Source organism: Micromesistius poutassou (genome assembly GCF_964030765.1).
Source record: "Micromesistius poutassou genome assembly, chromosome: 6".
NCBI lineage: Eukaryota > Metazoa > Chordata > Actinopteri > Gadiformes > Gadidae > Micromesistius > Micromesistius poutassou.
The window spans coordinates 12,800,238-12,825,610 of NC_140276.1; the positions used below are offsets into that span (position 1 = coordinate 12,800,238).

The 25,373-nt window shown below is 47.1% G+C and overlaps 3 protein-coding genes across 3 annotated transcripts; all 3 read left to right on the forward strand.

Annotated features, from left to right (window-relative positions):
* The first annotated feature begins 105 nt into the window (after positions 1 to 105).
* On the forward strand, positions 106 to 8,188 carry aup1 (AUP1 lipid droplet regulating VLDL assembly factor). Its single transcript, XM_084469732.1, has 12 exons — positions 106 to 319; positions 1,264 to 1,401; positions 2,175 to 2,325; positions 2,658 to 2,845; positions 3,614 to 3,686; positions 5,366 to 5,439; positions 6,007 to 6,073; positions 6,536 to 6,638; positions 6,721 to 6,858; positions 6,975 to 7,117; positions 7,318 to 7,406; positions 7,837 to 8,188. Exons 1-12 carry the CDS (start codon positions 279 to 281, stop codon positions 7,880 to 7,882), a joined length of 1,251 nt encoding a protein of 416 aa, XP_084325858.1. The 5' UTR covers positions 106 to 278; the 3' UTR covers positions 7,883 to 8,188.
* A 140-nt stretch (positions 8,189 to 8,328) lies between these two features.
* Positions 8,329 to 14,028, forward strand: fnta (farnesyltransferase, CAAX box, subunit alpha). The gene is made up of 9 exons (XM_084469733.1): positions 8,329 to 8,728; positions 9,346 to 9,431; positions 9,702 to 9,816; positions 10,332 to 10,436; positions 10,989 to 11,115; positions 11,567 to 11,715; positions 12,156 to 12,218; positions 12,568 to 12,733; positions 13,283 to 14,028. The coding sequence occupies exons 1-9, from the start codon at positions 8,481 to 8,483 to the stop codon at positions 13,427 to 13,429; spliced, it is 1,206 nt and encodes a 401-aa protein (XP_084325859.1). The 5' UTR covers positions 8,329 to 8,480; the 3' UTR covers positions 13,430 to 14,028.
* A 1,848-nt stretch (positions 14,029 to 15,876) lies between these two features.
* Positions 15,877 to 16,668, forward strand: tmem271 (transmembrane protein 271; the record flags this gene model as incomplete). Its single annotated transcript, XM_084469735.1, has 1 exon — positions 15,877 to 16,668. One exon carries the CDS (start codon positions 15,877 to 15,879, stop codon positions 16,666 to 16,668), a length of 792 nt encoding a protein of 263 aa, XP_084325861.1.
* Positions 16,669 to 25,373: the final 8,705 nt, after the last annotated feature.

The following is a 25,373-nucleotide window of genomic DNA, read 5'->3' on the forward strand; positions in this document are numbered from 1 at the left end:
TGTTATTCCTGATGCTAAACTCAGCCACAAGAGGGCAACGACGTCCTCCTGTTCTGATTGTCGAGGGGAGCTTTTACTGTGAAAGGTCGCCGCAGCCCAACCGGATATCCTCGGGACGACGGAGCGCAACATCCCGTAAACAAACGGAACCGATTCGACGAGCTAGTTAGACCTCGGCCACCCGTCGGTTTCTTAATAATGACCACGCAGATTGTGTTTTCCGGCAGCAGCGTGTTGTTCCTGAGCTGGTAGCCGCCCGGCGGGCCCACCGAGCCGCCATGGAGTCCCGGGGCATCCAGGACATGTTTGACTTTCGTCGGTGAGTAAGCTAACGGCTGGAGCTAACCTGGCTGCCCCCCAAAAAGTACTGTCGTGGCCTGAGGCCCTTTCTCTCCTCACAGATCGGTGATACGGCTCTAGTGTTTTTTTTTGAGATTGCAACAATGATCTGTTTAAACCGGGCTGAGGCTTCACTGAGGTAGCCATCAAAGCGATGCTATCGAGCTATCGGTTAGCAGTCAGTGCTGACGTCAACACACTCTTCATGGATGAGCTCGCCGGTGTCACAACACATTCTGGGGTTCAGTCCAGACAGCTCTGGGTGAGGGTTAGGGTGAGACACATTCTGGGGTCCAGTCCAGAGGGGTAGGGTGAAACATATTCTGGGGTTCAGTCCAGACAAAGCTCTGGGTGAGGGTTAGGGTGAGACACATTCTGGGGGTCACCCCTGGATGAGGACGTATTATTGAGAACCCCCTCATAAAGAAATCTTATAACTTATAATTCAGAATTACTTTTATGACATCTTTATTGTGCATCTTTATTGTTATTGTTTAAGTACACAAGAGTACAATTCTTAGGCTTTGTTCCTCAACAGCCACATAGCAGCAACTATACAAGTTAAGGTAAATAAGATATTAAAAATAAGAATATGTAAAAATAGGTAGCAGAAGTGGTAGTGGTACTAGCCACGATGGATTCTAGTGCAAAAATGCTGTGCAAATTACAGAAGTATGTCTTCTACACTCATGGGGAGGTTATTCAACTTCAATATGCCCTCATTGTGCATTGGGTTTGAAGTCCTCATGGTGCAAGTCCTCTGATGACATGTGGCCTAACAGAACAGTGCTGATTAATCCATATTGCTTATTAAACTCCTGACCTGGATGAGGTTAAATAGTTGAACTAGCTGCAAACACGAGATGAATGATTTAGAAGTGAATCAATTGGATGTCCAATGATGCTATCTGTTTTTCGATGCAGGTTTCCAAAAGATGGACTCCTTCTCCTTCTCGTCCTCCTCTACGCTCCAGTTGGTGTTTGTTTGATGTTACTGCGGATCTTCATCGGGGTCCATGTGTTCCTGGTTAGCTGTGCTCTTCCTGAAAGTTTTATAAGAAGGTACGTATTAAAACATTGTCAGACTTCAAATGCCATAGGTGCACATGCCATTCATTTAGTCGTTCATTATCATAAATTTAAGTCATCTGGCACTGATGACATAAATTAATTCAAGGCTTATTTTCAAACTGACATAAGACATGTTTATGTTACGAGCCATAAGTTAGTCTTGCATTATCATCAATTGAAGTCATCTGTGACAGTATGTTGTCTCTCTGTAGGTGTCTTCAATCTAGAACAACGGTAGATGTGGAGTTTGTTTAATAGGCATGCTATGGATGTTTTATAACTATTCAAGATGGAAGCCAAAGTTGCATAAATGAAGTACTTATTTGACAGGCACAATTCCTTTCAAGGAAGGTTTTCATTTCATCATCCTTTAAAACTAGGAATGAACCACGTCTGTATCTAAACACATGTGGTATCCATGAAGATTTACTGGAACATTGCATCAGGAGAATGAAGAAAAGTACAGCTTGACATTCAGTGTGAGCGCTGTTGTTTCACATTTGCGAATGTATCGCATATGTATGCTTATCGGAATCTTCCCATTTATGTGTCAATGCAAGTAACAAAAAATGAAAGGAATAATGTTTATTTATTACTGTATGAATTATTATTGACTATAGCAGGAAAGGCAATTGCACTGATGTACCAGGACGCATAATCCATTAAGGGGGGAATGGACAGGAGTAAACCAAGTCCCCCTTCCTGGGCTCTATGATTCAAACGGGCCTCATATTGCATTGTTCACTTGTTGCCGTCCGTGACAGGTTTCTGGTGAGGATCATGTGTTCGGTGCTGGGAATGCACGTCAGACAGAAGGATCCGCTCTCCAGGGACAAGAACGCCAAACTGTACACGTGCAACCACGTGACCGAGTTCGACCACAACGTCCTCAACCTGCTCACCCCCTGCAGCACCGTGAGTGTCTGTTTATTAACAAAGTACCACCGGGGGCACATTCCAATAGTGTCCCAGCTCCCTACCTACCGCTCCCCACGTCTTCAGAGGGCTATGTTGGAGTCGTGAGGGCTGTGGTTTATTTGTAAACATTATATTCCTGACGCATAGTATATCATTTGACTTACTCGATGTTCTACAAGTTTATTCTTAATCGGCTGTTGATTTTAATAGTCCTTTAATAACTGTAAGCAGAAACAACCAATGTACGACTGGGGGAAGGTGCATTTGTTTACTTTACACGTGATACTCGCTGTACGATTGAACAAGCGTCCTCCCTCCTCTGTCCTCAGCCCCAGACGGGAGGCTCCACAGGCTTCGTGTGTTGGGCCAGGGGCTTCATGGAGATGCACTCGGCCCCGGGGCAGACGGCCCTGGCCGACACTCTCCAGAGGTACTGCTCCACCGACGGCACCCCGGCCCTGCTGCTGTTCCCCGAGGAGGACACCACCAACGGCCGCGCCGGCCTCCTCAAGTTCAGGTGGGGGCTAGGGCTGCTCGATTTATGGAAAAAAATCATAATCACGATTATTTTGGTCAATATTGAAATCTCGATTATTTTTGAGTTTGAAAACATGATGCATTTCTTCATAATTTCTCTCCAAAAAAACACTTTTTAAATGAGAACTTTGAAATTTCCCCTTAAAAAAATAAATAGAAAATAAATAGAAAATAAAGTCCAGATATGAATCCAGCTGTTCTGCAATTTCTATTTAAAATTTGTTATTTTTTTATTATTATTATTTATTAATTATAAAAAAAAATAAAAAAAATAGTTTCAACTCGATTATATTAGTTTGGTGATCGTTTCACTCTGAAATCGTGATCAAAATTCAATTAATCGCCCAGCCCTAGTGGGGGCCGCCCAGTGCTCGCTCTGAGGGGTTAAGTGGGATTTGGGTTGCGTGTCTCGTGTGCTCCAATCAGACCAATCTACAGCAGGGTAATTGCTATCTTGCGCTATCAAATCTCCTCGGACACGCTGAATATGAGAAGGATTATGAGATGGAATATTGTGATATGAGAGCTGCATATTTCATGCGATGTTGACTTTTAATCTCAGATTCCAATTATCAGTAATGACTACAGCTATTGGATGTTTCCAAGGAAATGAAACAATGAATAATTAACACCTCAGACATCCTTGCTACGTTTAGGGGTATTTCAACAAATTCTACATCTCAGATCTCATTTCAATCGGTGCCATGTCTGATTATGTTTTCACAAGACTCCTTCCTCTCTCCTGCAGCTCCTGGCCCTTCTCACTGACTGATCCCATTCAGCCCGTAGCCCTGCGGGTGACCAGGCCACTGCTCGCTCTGGTAAAGTTCTTTAACAGCATGACTCCCTGATCCCCCTGTTAAACACCATGAACAATGTGTTAAGTCACCGCCGTTAGCAGATGCTATAATACTGCAACAAGACACTTTACTATGTTGTAGTTCAAGTAGCTTTACTTTTAGCCTGCAGTATACAAGGTGTCCATTTTGACACACATGTTTTAATTGAAACACACAGTAGGTAGCACATGGAAGTACTCAGGTTCCACACAAACTCACAAAAACTAAAATGGACATGCTTCTGTTTCTTGCTAACACTGCTTTGTTCTGCATGTCGGGACTAGATTCAAAGATTCAAGATACAAAGGTTTTTATTTGTCACATACTCATACAGGATGTGCAGTGAAATGTTTGTGACATGCTCAGTATGTCTGTGCTTAAAATATAAATAAAATACAATAGAATAAAATACAATATAAGTTTTAACAGAAATATATACACACAAAAAAGAAAGTATTAGGCAAGTTATTGCAAGTATTTACATATGCACGAGTTGTGAAATTAAGACTATTATAAATAGATAAACAGGGAGATGTACAAATTGTATTGTGCAATATAGCCAGGGTTAAAGTGTCACAAGTGCAGGGGGAGGGGTGGGGGGAATGTCCAGTGTTCTGCTCTGGTGGGCAATGGTCCAGCATCACTTAGTGACTGAGTTCAGGGCTCTGATTGCCTGGGGAAAAAAACTTTTCCGCAGTCTCTTTGTGCGTGTTTTTGTTTTGTGACAGCGCAGGCTGGTCTGCCTGACCTGAGGGTCACAAAAAGTCTGTTCCCGGGTTGAAGGGGATCCTTGATAATCCTTCTGGCTCTGCTGGTACAGCGTCTGGTGTATAAGTAAAGTCCAGCGTCCGGACTATAAACCTTCACCCTGAAGGAAGAGGCTGAATCTCACTGTGCAGAGGGTGGAGGGAGTCATGTAAAGTGAAGCCGGTGATCCGCTGTGACTGCTTGGTGAACAGAGACGCCGGGTCACTGTGACTCACCGATCGGCCTACTCAAACATTTAACGATTCGACACAGATAATCAACTTCCTTTAAAGATGGGTATCCAAACCACGACACAAAAGATAAGATCGACTTAATAAAGCCTGGTAGAATTAGGACATCATGGTTTTATCAATGCGGAAATAGGACAGTTTCCTCTAACAAAACAGAACCCTTTTGCACATGAATTTGCCTCAAAGTTCAGTTTTTAGTGGACGATTGTCTGAAAGTATTAGTCAGATTTCCCACATTCCACTGTCGTACCCTTTAGTGTCAGCGTTGACAGGTCTCAGTGTCCTGGAGTCGACAACTAGTCACAGCTTCTCAGCCACATGTTTGTGTAGAGGCTAAATAATAGGGGCCAAAGCACACAGCCTTGTGAGGAGCCAGTAGAAGAGCAGACATGGTCAGACAGAGTTCCATTCACCCTCCCTCTTTGTGTCCTGCTAGTTAAACCGTCAAGAATCCAGCCCGCAAGAATGTTCCTCAAGTCAAACTCTTTAAAGAAGCCTACTGGTCAAAATAATGTGTTGAACACTAAAGACTGAAAATGTGATTAGCTGTTTTTCATTGGATTCCTCATTTTCAAAAGCATTGGAGAATAACTTTTTCTTATTATTCAGCATAATCATTCCTATCTTTTCCATTGACTTTAAATGTTTTCCTGACCTCTACAGAGCACACCAGATTCCAGTTGGCTGATGGAACTCTTGTGGACATTTTTTGTCCCATGTACAGTGTATCATGTAAGGTACTAAATATTTCCTCCATTATTTCTTCTGGCAACGGCTTCTGTCTCCACATCACGCATCACTATACCTTAAGGGCATACGCAGGCTCAATATAACAAAGCAAAGTGGCACTCTGAAACAGCCTATTTATACTACTGATGTAATGCCAGAACGATCCCAAGCCTTTCCTTTATACACATTTGGTTGGCTTGTGTAATCTGAAGGTGTAGCACTGTCAGGTAAATTATGTAAGTGGTGGTAGTTTGTTTAAGGTCATGAATAAAATGGCAACACTTGCCGAACCAGAAAACGTAGTTGGGCTTATTACTACTATTACTACTATACTACTGTTAGTACTATTATACTAACAGGTCTAGCAGACACGTATGGCTTACTTTCAAACTGACATAAAACAAGTATGTTTATGTTACGAGGCATTAGTCCTTGTGGTGTCTTCAACAACCACACTTTTTAATTAAGGAATTAGGTTTCAAATCACTTCCCGTCATTGATAAATATACTTTTTTATTCTCCATCCCAACTCATGATTACAGCTTAAATGTGTTCTCTGTCCTGGTGTCTTCTAGTTGGCTGCCACCTGTGTCGAGACAAGAAGGGGAATCTGTCCAAGAGTTTGCCAGCAGAATCCAGGAGGTAAAATATTGGGTTGGGATCTGGGCAAAATGCTGTATATATGTTGGGTGAATTGGCTGTCCGTTAATGGGATTGCAAGTTTTTCCAGGTCCCAATATTGAAATTAAGCTGCTCACTTCTTATTTATTTTTAGGGGAGGTAAATTTGGATTGTGCATAAGTTTGTGTTCTCCTGACAAGTATAGACATTGTTGGTATGGTGAGGCTGAATCGATTGAACTTCACAAAGGCTTAAGACTGCTGTGTCGTACAGCGAGCTAAAAGCTGGTGATCAATAGAACCTCACTTTGTCTCCTAAAGATTTTATCATCATACCTGGATACGTAAGCGGAATATGATGAGAAAACTGTGGCGTTGTATTATTCCCATTTTAGAGGGCAAATTCATTTCAATGGAACGCATGAAGCACCCCTTCAATACGCGGGGGGGTTTGTTGTTGATTTGATGTGCTTTCCTTCTCCAGCTTCTGGCCAGGGAACTCGGTGTGGCCGCCACGCAAGTGACGAAGGCTGACAAGGCTGAACACATCAAGAGGAACCGGCATAGACCACCACAGACCTCTACAGGTAACGTGGCCCACAAACCAACAGAGAAGGCTCTACCATGAGACGAAAGGGGTGCTGACGCGCTCTGGTTGTGTGGATCCAGGTGTTGGACCCGGCTCCATCGCCAGGGGCTTCATGGCGCAGAACTTGGGGACGGAGGAGCCGAGGATCATCCGAATGGCCCAGCAGGTGAAGGACGTCCTGCCCCATGTCCCACTCAACGTCATCGCTAGAGACCTGGGTATGTACCGCCCCATGCAGGCCACAACAATATGAAGCTGGACGATGGCTAATAAATCAATGATATCGGAGTTTAGGCTCTGGTGACTGCAGCTGAATACTGGCCTTCTTTTGCAGTGAAAACCAACTGTGTGGACACGACCATCACCAACCTTCTGGAGCTCTCTGAGGACTCTGCGCTGGAGGCCAGCGTTGCCGGAGCCTCCTCCTTCGGCTCATCCATGAACTCCTCCCCCTTTTCATACGAGCCCACTGCCAAGGTCAGACCCCCACTTTCACCTTTTTGGGTTCAGGGAAATATTTACAATTTGTGTGAATAACATTATCCCCTTTGAGCAGATATCACCACCAGGGCATTTGAACGAATGTAGTTAGTGTACCGTGCTACGATGACGTAATAACTATCCAGCTGTATGTTGTCCAATGACTGACCCGACCTTTGACCTATGGTCCTTTGCAGCCCGTTGCCAAATCCTTTGGGAAATCGCCAACCGACCGACACATGTCCCTCCAGGAGCGTAAAGACGCGCTGTACAACTACGCAAGAAGGTAGGTTGGTCCTCAGGAGTACGGCGGCCACGAGCCCACCGTGACCAGTGGTAATGAGGACTACTGGAGATATATTAGGACTGTTGTAGACTCTGGTCATATAGAAAGACCATTCTTTAAATATAGATGGGCTGTAGGTCACAGTGGCTCAGGAGGTAGAGCGAGTTGACTGGTAACCGGAAGGTTGCTGGTTCGATCCTCGGCTCTTCCTAGCGGAGTGTCGAGGTGTCCCTGAGTAATGGTCCTCACCCTGACTGGTCCCGACAAGCTGGCTGTCGCCCTGCGTGGTCGACTCCGCCGTCGGTGTGAGGATGTGTGAATGAATGGTTGTAAGTCGCTTTGGATGAAAGCGTCAGCAAAATCCCCTAAATGTAAATGCTGTTGATGTTTCTTTTAATTGGTTTTCATTAACTTTTTGTTTCTCTTCTAGCCGATACATCGAGAAACATGGACTGGACAAGGAAGACGAGCATTGAAATATTCTTTTTTTTTTTTGGTCAAGCCAATTCTGAAAGCCCATCTGAAGGAACGATCCACCATCGTAGCTGTGTTCTTGGAATGGCAAACTCATTATGTCAACACATTTTGTTTGTCATAACTGCTGTGGAATGGGTATTAGGAAAATGTATATGTCAATTGAATGGTGATTTGCATGTCTTTAATTCTTCATTCTGGACATAATTTTGATAACAATTTGTATTACAATCCACCGACTGTGAATCATCTATTTATTTTTATAATGTTCAGAATTGTCAATGACAATAAAATTCAGCTTGACCTTGCTTTTAAGAAGTTGCTTAAATAAGAGTGCAGCATTGTATTCTTTGCAGCATGATCTTTGATAATTCATTGTTTATTTCAATAGTTAAGTAGTCTGGAGATGGCTAACTGGTACATATGCAATCAGCCACTGCGCTACTGAATGGACAATTAGCGTTGGGCTGATGCATACGAGTCAGTCACCACCCCGCCTCCCACTCCATGTAGGAAACTGTCGGGTTTGTATTTTATAGAGCATAAGAAATTGCAAATATTGACAGCTTTTTCATTACTGCTTAAAAAAACATTGTCTAAATGTGCTGCATAATAATGAATAAAGAGGACTGTAATGAAAAGACCGGAAGTGGCGTTGCGGAAGTGACGCCTAAGTCCGCTCACTGCACCCACAGGTTAGCTGAGTGGTTAGCCATGTCTGGTCTGGAGGCGGAGGGGAGCTCAAATGAAGCATTAGAGCTGAAAGAAGAGAAGGACTTTGACGTGGAGCTCGAAAGAAATACCGATTTTGATTACGGACATGACCCCTTCCGATATTTATTCTACAGGTAACGCTTGGTTCATTTAGAGTGTGAATGTTTGCATGGCTAGCCTGCTAATGCTAGCGGTGAGGGACGCCCTGACGTTAGCTCACATCTCAGCAATAAATAAAGTAAATTAATAGTGTTCACATCTCGGCAATAAAGTCAAATAGTGTTCACGTCTCAGCAATAAAGTCAATAAATAAGTGTTCACATCTCAGCAATAAAGTCAATAAATAGTGTTCACATCTCAGCAATAAAGTAACTAGTGTTCACATCTCTGCAATAAAGTCAATAAATAATCATAAAGTCGTCACATCTCAGCAGTAAAGACAAAGTGTCTTTATTTCTGAGATCTGAGTGAAACAAAGTGTTCACATCAAATACATTCAGCAACACCTAACAGCCCAGCCCTATGTTTACATGATACATGTTAATACATGCACCGTGTGGAGGACATTTCTCACAAGATTTTAAGACAATTAATTAAAAGGGAATGATTATCTGTTATTCATAGTTGACACTAAAACTTCTCATTATAACCAATATATATATATATATATATATATATAATTATTATTATTTTTTTTTTATTTTTTTTTTCTCGATTGAAATAACTACCTTCTTGTGGGTTTGTGTTTTAGGGACAGGAAAGAGTGGTCGGACCTGGAGCCTGTACCTCAGGACGATGGGCCGAACCCCGTCGTGAAGATCGCCTATTCCGACAAGTGTAAATACTGCACCTGAAACACACTGATGGAACAGCAAGTTGGGCAAACGACACAAAGTCCTTTCACAAAGACATGCATACCTAATTCAAATGTTGGAAAACATTCTACTTTTTCAAAAGTCTAAATTAATTTACATGTTACATGTATTTACATTACATGTTTGAGATCACAATGAGGTTATTTTTAACCTGCAGATCAGTACAAACACTGACTCAGAATAACAGTGTAACCATGTTAATAAACTTATTTTGTTTCATTTTCTCCTGCAGTTACTGATGTCTTTGACTATTTCCGTGCACTACTGAAGAACGATGAGAAGAGTGAGCGGGCGTTCACCCTGACGGCTGAGGCTATTGAGCTGAACGCCGCAAATTACACAGTGTGGTACGTATGATGACACTATCAGACAAAGTGGTCCTTGTGAAATAAAATTCATACTTAAAGGGTGGATATCATGCTTTTTTGACTTTTCCCTTTGCTTTAGACTGTTATATGACATGTATACATGTTTTACGTCTGCCAAGCTAGAAGTATCTAAGTCCGAGCCAGGGTTAGTATTCTCGCCCACCGAGAACGCCCTCAATAAGCGCGTAAAACAGCTTGTTTGCGCTCAAACTTTACATACGTAATAGTGTGACGTCAGACTGTGCAGTGGGCGGGGCTGAAGTGCAGAAGTCCCGCCTCCCGGCAATCCGCAGTGTTTACAACTTCTCCGGGGGGGGGTGAAAGATGCTGAAATTGTTTTTGCAGAAATGAACAGTGTGAGAACAATAAGGGGTATTTCTAACATACAGGCATGTAACCCTATTCTAGTGGTACCCCCAAATGCAATTATTAACCCTAAAAAAGCATGATATGGGATCTCTAACAACAAGTCTTCATGTTGCGGACACGGCCAGGCACTACAGGCGCGTGCTGCTGCAGGCCCTGGAGAAGGACCTGAGGCAGGAGATGAGGTACATCACCGCCATCATCGAGGAGCAGCCCAAGAACTACCAAGTGTGGTGAGCGATGCCCAAACCCACTGACAGGAAGGATCTTGTTTATTGATCCACTGCTGCTGTCCTCTTATGAGTGCAGGCCTGAAAGTGTGTGAGTGCAGTCGAGAGGGAGTGTATTTTTGATCAAGTACTTGAACATGCGCTGATACTTTATCAGGTTTTAGCATTAACTATTTATGGCATTGAAGGTCAAGTGGACAAATGTGACTATGAATATATAGACATGGGTTGACAAAAGTCAACTAAAACGTATTTTACATAAATATAAAGTAAATGGACTGCATTTATACAGCGCTTTTCTAACCAGTTGCCTAACATTCACCCGTTCATGCACACATTCACACACCGACCGTCTCGCTAAGGGACACCTCGACACTCAGCTAGGAGGAGCCGGGGATCGAACCGGCAACCTTCCGGTTACAAGCCAACCCGCTCTACCGCCTGAGCCACATGCTGCCCAAAAGTTTCATGTCATACACTAGCTTTTCCAGGTCTTGATAAAATAAGACCAGCGACCCCAAACGTCAATCTGACGTTTCAAACCTCTCGCTGCAGGCATCACAGACGCATGGTGGTGGAGTGGCTCAGCGACCCCTCGGAGGAGCTGGAGTTCATCGCAGACATTCTCAGTCAAGACGCAAAGAACTACCACGCCTGGCAGCACCGCCAGTGGGTCATCCAGGTAGGCTGCACGCTGCTCCTGCGTCTGAATGGTGCTAAAGTCAGCCACTCTTTACTTGTTAAATGTCAGAGTGCCGCCACCCAGCACCAATTTGAGACAATCAGAGAATGATGAGCTGTCTCTGGATTCATTGTAAGTCACTTTGAGTAAAATCCTTACCTAAATGGCAGTTGAAATAATGCATTATTCACCCGAGGTGGGGCCGTCCCTGACGCTTTTCTTTGTGTTAGATTACCTGTCAATCGCAATTTTATCGGTGGCTTGTCTTCCTTAAAATGTCTGGCCCCTTAGTCAATGGCTCCTTAGTGGATGGCTGCTCTATCAGACCCCCTCGAAAACTAGATGATTCATCTCAAGGGGTTATCCTCTCAACAATAAAAATTTCACAAATGAAATCAGCTGAGCCACACTGAGTACCGGGCTCACCCGTGTGCTGTTGGCCGTCCCCCAGGAGTACAAGCTGTGGGACAACGAGCTGGAGTTCGTGGAGAGGCTCCTGGAGGAGGACGTGAGGAACAACTCGGCCTGGAACCAGCGGCACTTTGTCATCTCCCACACCACGGGCTACTCCGACCCCGCCATCCTGGACAGAGAGGTCCAGTGAGTAGACACCGCCGAGCATCCTTGTTGTATTGTTAATGGGTTGCCCGCGGCAACACCTTCGCGACTAGTGGGTACTGGGATTCCTCAACTGGTGCTACGCATGACTTGTCGAGAGGTTCAGAGGGTAGTAGCTTACTAATGACCATAGTAAATCAAAATCCCTGAAGAATGGATTTCGTTGTGTCCAGAGTGGAGATACAGAATCTTGACCCAATTTCTATAAATACAGAGAAGTAGCCTTTACAAATCTTACTGGGATCACTGATTAATTAATATTAATATTAATGTCTTATGAATTTAGTTTTGTTTTCTATGGAACAAACGTTTTGATCAATGTTACTTTGCCGCTTGATGTGAGCATACACTTCGTGATTCAATAAATGAAGGTGAGTCCACTGAGCGACTGAACGACTCTCTCTTGCGTCGTGTTCCCACAGGTACTGCCTGTGTCAGATCCGGAAGGCTCCGCACAATGAGAGCGTGTGGAACTATCTGAAGGGGTGAGCCTGAAGTGCAACTCCCACTCTGCAGCTGTGTGGCGGCTGTTTGAAGTCCTGGTAACCGTGGCGCCAGGACTCACAGTGTGACTCCATTTGAACTTTCACAACTATGAGTTTTACGTCTGATGAATGTTCCCTGAGTGCCGGTCTCGTCACGCTACGTAGACCGATAACGCCTTCAGCTTCATTTTATAACATGTTGGCTGAGTGAAACGGTCTGGGGGAGAGAACGATACCAACCGCCCCTCCCCCTCTGACCTGTCTCCCCCTCTGACCTGTCTCCCCCTCTGACCTGTCTCCCCCTCTGACCTGGTGTCTCCCCCTCTGACCTGGTGTCCCCCCCCCTCAGGATCCTCCAGGACCGGGGCCTGTCGTCCCACCCCGGGCTCCTGGAGCGCGTCCTGGAGCTCAAGGAGACCCACTGCTCCCCGTACCTCCTGGCCTTCCTGGTGGACAGCTACGAGGACGCCCTGGAGACCAGCAACCGGAGGGACACCCTCAACCAGGCCCAGGAGGTACTGCACGTGTGCGTGCGTGCGTGTGTGTGCTGCTCAATATCCTCCATTATTGGAAGTCGCTACATTTGGAGGAGAAGGTGTTGTGTGTATCCATAATCTGTTTAAAATGTTTTTAAACATTTATGTCCTTATGTACATTTATTATGAATTGCGGACGTAAATAAAGAAGTGAAAGTGTGTGTGTGTGTGTAGGTCCACAGTGTAACATTGTCATTAAAAATAGACTGAGTATAGAGGGAGCTTAAATGCACAATGACTCGACTAATTAATCACAAGTGTCCCGCCGCCCACCCGTTGGCACGGCGACCCACTTCAGATGACACAGAAACACCCCACATTCAGCCGAGGGGAACAGGTGCAGCTCAAGGGGCGCTTCCAGCACGTCTCTGCGTTGTGGGTTTTTAAGTGGCCTGATTAGCTGAAGGACGTAACGGCACACATCTAGCAGCGCCGTAGGTTTATGATTTAGTGAGGCAACGTTTTGCCCACGTTTCACTAAACAAACATCCCTGTCTCCCCCGCTCTGTGCGTCTCCCCCGTGGCCAGGTGTGTGCGCTGCTGGCCCAGGAGAAGGACACCATCAGGAGGGAGTACTGGCTGTTTCTGGGCCGCTCCCTGGAGAGCAAGTACGGCCCCACCGCCGCCCCCCAGACCGGCGACACTGCTGCTGCCGCTCAGCAGGAACTGAGTTAATCTTCTGCAGGTCCACGGTCCGGTCCGGTCCGGTCTGCAGCTCGGCCCGGTCCACAGCATAGTCCGGTCCGTAGCCTGTTCCGGTCCACACCACAGTACGGTCCCCAGCCTGGTCCGGTCCACGTCATAGTCCGGTCCACAGCATAGTCTAGTCCTGGTGATCCTCCACATCATGGCTGGGCTGAAACCTGCTCCCGCTGCACACAACTGCGATGTGTCCCCATGCACTCCGATAGAGTCGACCCAGACTCAAACCAGACTCAAGCGCGTCACGTTCGCTACGACATTGTCAAAGATTAGCAAACCACTGGTCTGCCTTTTTAGGAGGAAGATATCTAATCTAACCAACTGCCTTTTGACTGGCTGTTTAACGGTAATAAACAAAGACCAGTGGAAGCAGAACAAGCTAAGTGTTTAGGTGCATGTTGGTCGGACCGGTCAGGAAGACCGGTGGTTTCTAGGAGACTGTTACTCGAGACTGTGATGGTTCGCTTTGTGTGTGAATTGCAACTAGACAAGTTTATGTGTTTTATGTTTGTGCTTTGATAGCTAAATACCCCGCATTGTAAAAAGACATGATTAAAAAAATGTAACCTGCACGTCTTGCTGAATGTATTTTTCTTTTACACCTGTTGATTCAGTGATGACGCCCTAGCGCCAGTAGGTTGGGCTGTTGCTACATGACGGCAGCAGAAATAAAACAGAAATAAACGACTTTCGTCGTAGGCAGCGACTGCATTGTAGTTTATTCTGCTGGAGTCCTTTACTCCTTCCCTGCTATCATGAATCAAACTGCACCTGTTCTATGTATTTTATTTGTCACCCTACCATAGTGCTGAGTGCTTGCACCCATTTTATTTAGGAGTTTTATTCCACATGCTCATGTTGAGGAGGTCCGTTTAAGATGGACCAGAACAACCGAGTATAGGCTTCTACCGTACACTTGGCACGGTGTGACATAAATTTTAGGAATTTGGGTGGTCTAGACTCTTAATATCCGTCTTTGGGACAGCCTAATATCAGTCTGCCTCTGACTCACTCCGGGGGATTAGTTGGAAAAAGAGTCCGAATGCTCTTCTTGTGCTCCACAGCAGAAGTGCTCACACAAATGGTTTTGTTTTAAAATGTAGGACTGTACAATGTGTGTGGTTAATGATGTAGCACAATAAAGTGATCAACATATTAACAAGCATTGTTCTTGATGTTTGAATGGGTTTTTTAGGCCCGGATTTTACTCAGTCCTATTTCTCTTCATAATATACCAACTTGTTAGAACGATGGAAAACGCACTGATTATGCTTCAGAAAGTTATTATAAAAAAATTATAATTCCGGAATTAGCCTAAATTATATGTTGAATATGTCAAGTTGAAAGCTAAATAAAAAAAGTCAACATTTTCCTGAAATAGTGAGGCCTATATTTCCCTGTAATGCATTATTTGGTTCCTGTGGTTTTCGCATCAAAGGCAGAGTCAACCTCTTCATTTGCAGCCCAACTTTTCCTTGACGGTGTGGGTTTTTAGGGCAAAGTTTGGCTGTTAATTCAACATTTGCCGAGGGGTTGATAACGGACTATAGGCGTTGTGTTTTACACACAGTTTACCGGGGGGTCCCTGTGAATGTGTGGTGGTTCCTCTGTGGGGACCGGCTGCTGTCCAGGGTCCTGAAACAGGAGCCCACCTATCGTGACGAGGAGTGATGATGAGGAGGATGATGACTCTTACGTAGAGAATACAGGCTGAGGACGAGCATCAAGGCAGACTCATTTACTCGGTTTGAATCCACCGTGACGCCCGTAGAACCCCCTCCCTCCCACACCCCCACCCCCACCAACCACCAACCACCAACACCACCAGACAAGAAACCATAAAGAAACCAGCCATCCAGCGGGCTGCAGTCAGACCAGGAGAGGAGGAGACCAGACCAGTCATCCACAGGACTGCAGTCAGACCAGGAGAGGAGGAGACCAGACCAGTCATCTACAGGACTGCAGTCAGACCACGAGAGGAGGAGAGGAGAGAAAACCAGTCATCCACAGGCTGCAGTCAGACCACCACCGGGAGAGGAGCAGAGAAACAACTTGTTTACCAGCGCGCGTCTCCCGTGATGCCGAGAGCAGACGCAAAGTGTATTCTTAAGATCGATCCGTCACTTTATGGGCTGGATCTGGCTGCTCGATAGTCCAAGTGCAGAAATAACGCACCTTCTCTCTGATTAAATATTGATATAGTGTGTATCAGCGATCCGGATCGGGCATGCGAAGGAGGAGACGCACCACCGCCACCACCAGATGATCAGCCTCCTCCCCGGCAGCAGCAGCCCACCACTTCGGGTCCCCGGCACATGATGTCCCGCCGGTCTGAGGGGGCTTCCAGGGGCTACGAGGAGGACGAGGGAGGATGAGGGAGTGTGGAGCGGGATCGAGTGTGGCAGCAGAGGTGGAATATAATGAAGTGGAGTGGGAAAGGACTGTGCACCATCTTCTCCAGCACCCTCCTCTTCGTGTGCGCCGTGAGCGAAGTGGTGGTCGGATTACGATGCATCTCCCTGGGCACGGGCGTGCGGGCGCACTTCCACCTGGGCGCCGCGGCCGGGGCGTTCTACTCCGGGGTGCTGGTGTGCTTCGGCCAGGCGCTGCTGGGCGCCGCGCTGCTGTGCTGCACGGAGAAGCCCGGCTGCAGGAACTTCTTCCTGCTCGGGGTGGTCGTGTTCCTGCTGGGAGTGCTGACCGCCTTCAGCGGCGCGGTGGTGGACGGGGACACCGTGTCTCTGGTGGAGAGGAAACACTCCCACTACTGCCTGCACGCCGCGGTGGTGAACCCGGCGTGCGAGCTGCTCAAGGATTACCAACGGAGTCTGGTGGTCTCCACGGTTCTTAGCACGCTGGAGTGCCTGCTGGGGCTCATCCACCTGCTGCTGATCAAGAGCTACAAGACGGCGCAGTTCTACCGGAACAGGCAGGCTCAGCGGCGGGGCACCGGGGCGATCCTGTACCGCGAGGAGCGGGACTTCTCCTCGGCGGACTTCCAGCCGGTGTCTTACATCAACTTGGGGGTTTTTAACGTGCTGGACGAGACAGGGGCCGAGGTGCAGTGCCGGGGCCACCCGTCCCTGGAGCTGCCGGGCTACTCGTGCACGGACCCCGAGCTCAACCTCTCGTACCCCTTCTCGGTCCCGCTGCCCTGCGAACAGCCGCCCGCGTACGAGGACATATTCCCGGTGGAGGCATGCACCATATAGGGGGGCTGTTGTAGACCCCCGGACCCCCCAGCAGCTTTATTATTCAGCTGTGTGACAATCACTGACTGTGCTTGGAGAAAATCCAGAGAAGTAAGTTCAACGCGAGGACAATATGAGGCAAATTGATTCATCACTTTACTTCTTCTCACCATATAGGCATATTTTCTTACATAATCAGCCTCCCATCCGACTAATGCTTGTCAAGACGTTCACAGTAACTTTGCCAATCGCAGGTTTTAAAATCTCTCTATATAAAAACAACATGGTCTCGGTTGGAGCTTGCTATTCGAGGCGGAATACGTGTTTTGAATGTCTACATTTTTACATGTGAATAAAACAATTGTATTTACCCCTATAGATGTCATAAAACCGACCAGTTGATCCTCTACCGCATCCGTTTAATGTCAATGGGGAGGACCCCCCCCCCTCTGACGTGCTGATATTATAGACAGGATGTATGGAGACTAATGTCTTCATTCGTTGTGGAAGGATCTCTCCCCTCTCCCTTGTAGATGTTTCATATCTCTGACAGAACACCACCTGTTTCACTGGAAGAGCTGAACGTGAAAAGACTTAACAAATTAATTATTGAAAAAGTGCATGTGATGCTTTGCACTTTGTCAGCAAGGGGAACACGGTGATCCCAAATATACATTTTATAAACATTTATTCAAATGAGTATTCATGTTAATCACCATACACAAGGGTCAATGTGAACCTTATTCATGCGGTGACAGAGGTGGCAGGCCTTTGCCTCCACCATAGTAGGCACTAGGCCGACCCTGAGAACCAGCCTTCAGTCTACGGCTGTACTCTCCACTCAGATACCAGCGCTGAACGTGTTGGATCAGTGTGGATGTGGATTCCTCCGTGAGTTTATCTCTGTTGGTTCACTGTCGACGTACAAAGCTTCCTCTCTAACGACGCTCTCTCGTTGGCCGGCTCTGCTTTCCACTTACATTTAGGCCATTTAGCAGAAGCATTTAGCAGACGCATTCATCCAAAGTGACTTACAACGATTACCGGACACATTCACACACCGACGGCGGTGTCAACCACGCAGGGCGACAGCCAGCTCGTCATGGAGCAGTCAGGGTGAGGGCGTCTCGCTCAGGGACACCTCGACACTCAGGCTAGGAGGAGCCGGGGATCAAACTTAGCAACCTTACGGTTACCAGTCAACCTGCTCTACCTCCTGAGCTTAGCTGACCCATTTGTGCCTTATCGCAACTCATCTCATGGAGGAGAAACCTCCAGTGCGGGGTTTAGAGGCGTGGTGAGAGCAGAGCACACGCTGTAGAGACGCTCTGTGGAGTCACTCGAGGCGATCTGTGGCCCGGCGGCCCGGTTCATCAGGTCTTTACAGCGTGTCTGAGCACCCAGGGACATTAACATGCCTGTGGGGGGAGGGGGGGGGGGGGGGGGGGAGGCTTCAGCGACTCACAGCCAGGGTCTTTATTGCAGGAGAGGACCGGGTGGCCGGCCTGCCAACTGGCACGAGGCAAAGTGGCTTCTTGCTGCATTCTGGGTGATTTATGTTGAAACACTCACAAGTGTGCAGTGGGATGACCACACACACACACACGCACGCACGCACGCAGGCACACACACGCACACACACACACACACACACACACACACACACACACACACACACACGGGTATACACACACACAGGCATATACACACACGAACACAGGCACACACAGACGTATACACACACACAGGCGTATACACACAGACACAGAAGCCCATGCATGCACCTAGACACACACACACACACACACGACCACTGACACAAACACGAGAACATGCACGCACGCAGACACATCCACACACACACACACACACACATGTACACACCCACATATCCACCCACACCCACACATCTACACACCCACCCACACACCCACATCTATACACACACACACACACACACACACACACACACACACACACACACACATCTACACATCCACCCACCCACACACACACACACACACACACAACCACATCTACACACCCACACACACACAGGCCTTCTGATCACCGTCCTCTCACTGACCTTGCTATATCGTGGTACCTGAGGCATCGCTTTAAATTAATTTAAATCAGAAGATAGACAAGAGAGTTAGAGGCTATAATGACAGGGCAGCCAAAGAATGGAAAAGGGCACCCATAGATTTTCATACTAATGTGCAGATGAATGTTACGAGAGATAATGCCGTGTGGGCTAATGACAGCCCGGCCTCCGACGACCGCTCAGATGTTGGTCTGTTGTGACAGAGGAGGAGGACGTGAGCGGGGGGGGAGAGGCCTGGCGGCCGCAGCCCGCGTCTCCGTCCACTGCCTCCCATTATCTCTTCCATCAGTGAGGACCTGGAGTGTTTTGCAGCCGCCTCTTCCTGGGAGCCTCTCCAGAGCACTTGTCTCCAGGCTGACTGACAAGAGAGAAAAGTGGCCTCCTGCTGCATTGTGGGTGATTTGGTTTGAAAGACTCAAACTGTGCCGTCGCACTCTCGAGCTCAACTCAAGAGTGGGGGGGTAGGGGGTGGGGGGGGGGTTCGTTCCTTCAAATCCCACAGGAAATAATCCTTTAAAGATAAACACACACGGAGAGAGTGCACACGCGCACACGGTCGCGCACATGCGCACACGGTCGCACACACACGCTCACGCACAAACACACACACACACACACACACACGCACACGTGCACACACGTGCACACACGCGCACGCACACACACACACGCACGCACACACACACGCACGCGCACACACACACACACACACACACACACACACACACACCAAGGGCGAGGTCATGAAGCAAAACAAACGATGCCTACTGGAGGAGCCAATAAATACGGAGCCCAATAACATATTCAAACAGGGAGGTACAACAGAAATGACCTTTAAAGAAATATGTGTGCATGATTTAGACGCGTTTGCCGCGAGCTGCTCATGAATTTCATGGAGTTATTGAGCGCTATCTCGCCCCAGAAACGAGGTACACGGGCTAACCCGGTCGCTGCTTGCGAGCCATCCCTCCTCCAGCTTGTTTCCCTTACAGACGGACGTCCCGTATGTGTCACCGGTGGGACACTGGAGTTGGTTTCTAAAGTGCAGTTCTTTTAATTGCCATCGGGAGAGCGATCTGGCTTATGTGGGCGGACAGCCAAGCTCAACAGTATGTTAGTCTGGGAACAACATAGAGGAGTTATGGGTTGGACAGTGTTACGGGTTGGACAGTGCTATGGGTTGGACAGTGTTATGGGTTGGACAGTGTTAGGGGTTGGACAGTAGGTTGGATAGTCTTATGGGTTGGACAGTGTTACGGGTTGGACAGTGTAACGGGTTGGACAGTGTTATGGGTTGGACAGTGTTATGGGTTGGACAGTAGGTTAGACAGTGTTATGGGTTGGACAGTGTTACGGGTTGGACAGTAGGTTGGACAGTGTTATGGGTTGGACAGTGTTATGGGTTGGACAGTGTTATGGGTTGGACAGTAGGTTGGACAGTGTTATGGGTTGGACAGTGTTATGGGTTGGACAGTGTTATTGGACTTAGTGACACAATAACTTTTTCACTTTTTCTATTTTTCAGATGGTGACGATGTTTTAAGTACAGACCCATTTAAAAAAAAGAATACTATATATATATAGTGTATATACATCATTAATATCATCATATATGTATATATATATATATATATTTATTTATTTATGCCAGAATCAAACCTAGGTTGCATTAAAATGTATTTGAATGCAACTTAAGTATTTCTGTATATTTCTTTTAATAAGACATTTGAACTAAACTTTCAGGTCTCAGAGTTTTGGAGTCAAAATGGATCAACATCACACCATATTATCTTCTTGAGTTCACAACCCATCCCAAAGTCAAACTTTTACTTTCAACATGCAAGAAAAAACAAAAAGCATCTTGAAAAATGAGCAGGCCGTGTCTTGTTGATCATTAGATCATTCAGGGGCTGATTATCATTGTTAAATCATTTAACAAGATCGGTGTCTATAGGGAGGGATATAGAGGGACCTGTTGATTTGGTCTGTTATTATAAGCTGTTATACAACCATTCATACCAACGCCTGTGATACCATTAATATTCTAACCGTCTAGTGTGATTCCTCATATGGATTAGGTAGCGACAGCTCTCCCGATATAGCTCCTCACTGCCCTCGGTTACTCCCTAGCAACAGACCCAGGAGAAAAAAACGAATAAAAACTGACACAACCATCGCTGGTGAAAAATTCAACAGATTTGAACCCAACAAAAGATTCTCTACAACCCAGAACACAAATCCCTCTGAACTCATCACCGCTCTGAGTCAATTAGCAGAGAAAAGGATGCATCAGCCTTCAGAACCCAATTAAGGCTCCTGATGATAATCATGTATCACAGGAAGGAGAGAATCACACACAAGAGTCTTTGCACGGGAGTGTAACACGGGCCATTGACGCTCTACAAAGGCCTGGGTGAGGGCTTGTGTGTTCATCGATGCACTGAGCCATTCACAGTGTCGTAATGATGACTAATTGAAGCTCTTCTAGGGGGCAAAGATAGCAGCCTGCTGGGCTCTCTGTTGTCTCCGGATCCCCTTCATCTGGTATCTCCCCCTCCCCCACCCCTCCTCCTCATCGTAGATCCCTTTGCATGGGACAGGAGAGCTCCATTAGTTAAATGACAGCCCCCACCCCCGGGCACTGGTCACACACACACACACACACACACACACGCACACACACACACACACACACACACACACACGCACGCACACACACACACACACACACACACACACACACACACACACACACACACACACACACACACACAGACACACACACACACACACACACACACACACACACACACACAGGGTGGACACTTGCAGAGTAAAAATAGCTGAGTTGCATTTTAAAGTTATTCACTGTGGAGAACATCAGGGTGGGTTACTGCACAAGTGATTACACTGCAGATATTTAGATGAATGATGTACGCTGGCACAGAGGTGGGGGACTGGGGGCCAGGGCGGCCCCCGAGGTGGGGACGCCACATCCGGACAGGGGGGCCCCTATTAGCTCAGTCCATCAGCGCCTCGTCCCGCTTCTGCAAACGTCGGCTCGAAAAAAATACTTTTCACCTAGAAGCTCACTTTAAGAAGACGGAGTGAAGAAAGACAACAGCAGCCCTCAGATGAACGGAGATGCAGCCTGCAGGCGCTTCATTTATTTGCGTCTATGCTCTTACAAATATAAAAGGCAACTGGACAAACAGCCTGCCGCTCCTGTAGAGGGGAGCGTATCGATCGCTCCTAAAAGCCTCCATTTCAACACATCCATTTACCAGGGAAAGTTTTATCTGGAGGGGGCCGCGGGCGGGCCCTTCCCTGGCGGCCCCCAGCCCCCAGACCTCTGGAGGGGTGCCCAGGATGGGCCCTTCCCTGGTGGCCTCCAGCCCTCAGACCTCTGGAGGGGTGCCTAGGACGGGCCCTTCCATGTGGTGCTGCTGCCGTCCAGCTGTGTCCTCGTAACTTATCCTGGTCACGGGCGTCCACTTTGTCAGGAGAATAATAATAATAATCATAAATCTATATCCAATCAGTTTAATAACTGTTGGCCACACACACACACTATGCAAAGCACAAAAGTACTTAAATCAAGTTACCCAACCAGTGGGTATGACGCAGCCCTCGTGAATCACTGGTTCCACGTGTGTTGGTGTGTAGCAGGTGACGCCATCTGGGTCCCAGGACGCATGAGTCACAACACATCGTGTTGTACGATTGGTTGACTCACGTCAGCTGTTACTTCATCGTGTTGTACGATTGGTCGACTCACGTCAGCTGTTACTTCATCGTGTTGTACGATTGGTCGACTCACGTCAGCTGTTACTTCATCGTGTTGTACGATTGGTCGACTGACGTCAGCTGTTACTTCATCACGTTGTACGATTGGTCGACTGACGTCAGCTGTTACTTCATCGTGTTGTACGATTGGTCGACTGACGTCAGCTGTTACTTCATCGTGTTGTACGATTGGTCGACTGACGTCAGCTGTTACTTCATCGTGTTGTACGATTGGTCGACTGACGTCAGCTGTTACTTCATCGTGTTGTACGATTGGTCGACTGACGTCAGCTGTTACTTCATCGTGTTGTACGATTGGTCGACTGACGTCAGCTGTTACTTCATCGTGTTGTACGATTGATCGACTGACGTCCGCTGTTACTTCATCGTGTTGTTACTTCATCGTGTTGTACGATTGGTCGACTGACGTCAGCTGTTACTTCATCGTGTTGTACGATTGATCGACTGACGTCCGCTGTTACTTCATCGTGTTGTACGATTGGTCGACTGACGTCAGCTGTTTCGCCTTAACTGTGGAGAACAAATGTTCCATTTGTTCCTCACAGCGTAACATCTCGTAGTTTAACGGCTTCGACTCATCTTCAAACGGAGGCGGGACGGGGGAGGTGTTCTGAAGTAGCTCCAGAGACCGAGGAGCTTCACCGCGGGACGTCAGACCTGTCAATCACACAGCAGTATCAGAAGCATTCCGTGTCGTACAAGGCAGCCCCGACGCAACTCACAAACCTTTGAAAGTTAGAAAATAAACCACAGGCTTTTCCTCTCCTCAACAAGTACCCTGGCCTTCCAAACTCAATTCTGCTGAGCCAGATTGGACTTGACCGGAAAAGTGAACCGGAGATGGGGGGGGGGGGGGTGGGGGGTGGGGGTGGGGGTGGGGGGGAGGGTTGGCTGGGCCGGAGGGGGAACCCCTGGCAGACTCTGTAGCCACAAAGTGAGCCGGCTATCGATCTGAATAGCTTCTGGCGGCCCAATGCATTGTCCAAGGGAGCCCGTCTTTGAGAAAAGAATGGAGAGAAAAACCTTCTAGTCCTTCCCAATAGCTGCGTTGGCCTCGGTCCATGGGGCACTTAGCGCAGGCCTGGGGAGCAGCAGCAGGGGCAGGCCAGGTCGGCTCTGCATCGCGCTCAACTCCACGCTGGTTCTTTGTGTCGGGCTGCTGCAGTAAACTCATCCTGAGTTACTTTTGTTTTCGCTGGATCTTGCCAGATCTTGCAGAGCTCCCCGCACCCCCCCCCCCCCCCCCCCCCCCCTGCCCAGACACACTGCCTGCAACTGCAACACACACACACACACACACACACACGCGCACACACACACAAGTTTAATTTTAGAATTCCGATGCAGATTCATGCTCCTGTCCTCACATCCATTCAGCAGCGATGGTATTACCCAAGTGTACACCTGCGCACCTGCTCACAAATGCACATATATAATCAGCCAATCGCGTGGCAGCATCTCGCGGTTCGGTTGTTGTTCAGACCAAAGAAAAGGGAAGGCGTGCGACCCGGGCGACCTTGGGTGGGGAGTGACGGTTGCAGGAGGCGCCGGCTTGAGCAGCGCTTTGAGGAACTGCTGATCTCTGGGGATCTCCCCGCAACGCAGGCTCTGGGGTTGACAGAGAAGAGAGCAACAAAAAAGTACGAATAACATCAAGGGAGCGGTACTGCATGGGACGCAAAGGCTCCATGGCGACGCAGGGTCAGGAGGAGGCAGGCGGTTACGCAACCGACCAACAGAGACACAAGAGCTCTGCCAACACGTCCGACCTTGAAGTGGATCAGGCCGCACCAGGTTCACACATCGGCTCTCTGGAGAGCTTGTCCTGTGCCTCATGTGGTCTCATGTGGTTTTATGTGGTCTTACGTGGTCTTACGAGGTATTATGAGGTATTATGTCCACAAACCCAACAATAACAATTGAACGGTCACCAGATCTCCATCCAGTAGTATAGTAGTAGTAGCACTTCTGGGATGTTTTTATGTATATACAGTATATATATATACACACACATACATACATACATACATACATACATGTATGTTATAAATATATAGATGTATAAATAATCGTAATATATATTATTTCATTCACAATTTAAGGTACATAAATGATGCACAGAAACAATTATAGTCATATAACAGGATTTTATTTAATAAATAAATCAGTTATCACCATCACCTGCGCTTCCATTGATATTATATCACACTATTCTCCCAATTATGAAAAGCCTGATTCAAAACCAACAATCATCCCATCATGGAATCAGTATAAATAAAGTATTAAAAAAAGGCAATCAAACAGAATGGAACTAAAACAAGGAGCATCTGGAACAGTTGGAGGACATGGCTTATCCATTCTAGGAAATGTGTTGATTTATATTCAGGGTAGATCCCATTAAATGATAAGACAACAAACCAAAATAAATTACAGAAACAAACACAAGTGAACAAGTTGGAATTTGCATAGATGCACCATCCAGTGCAGAGACAACAGTGAGAAAAGAAAGGATAGAAAACAAAAGCCTTTCAACACACTACTTTTAGTTTTGTATAATATTTATTCTAGATGGAAAATCATTTCACAGCCCAGATCCAGAGGGGTTGGTCTGGCGGGCAGCGCCCAGAGAGGACTTGACCTCTGCATCTGGTCTGATGACCTCTCCAGGTGGTGGCCAGTCTCTGAAACACCTGCGCACGCTGCATCCCCTCCGCTGGACAACAGAAGGCGGTCTCAGCCCCACCACCCAATCACAGTGCTGCAGGATCGCCTTCCTGTTCTCTCCTGCTAAAGAAGCAGGATGCTCCTTTTTAAA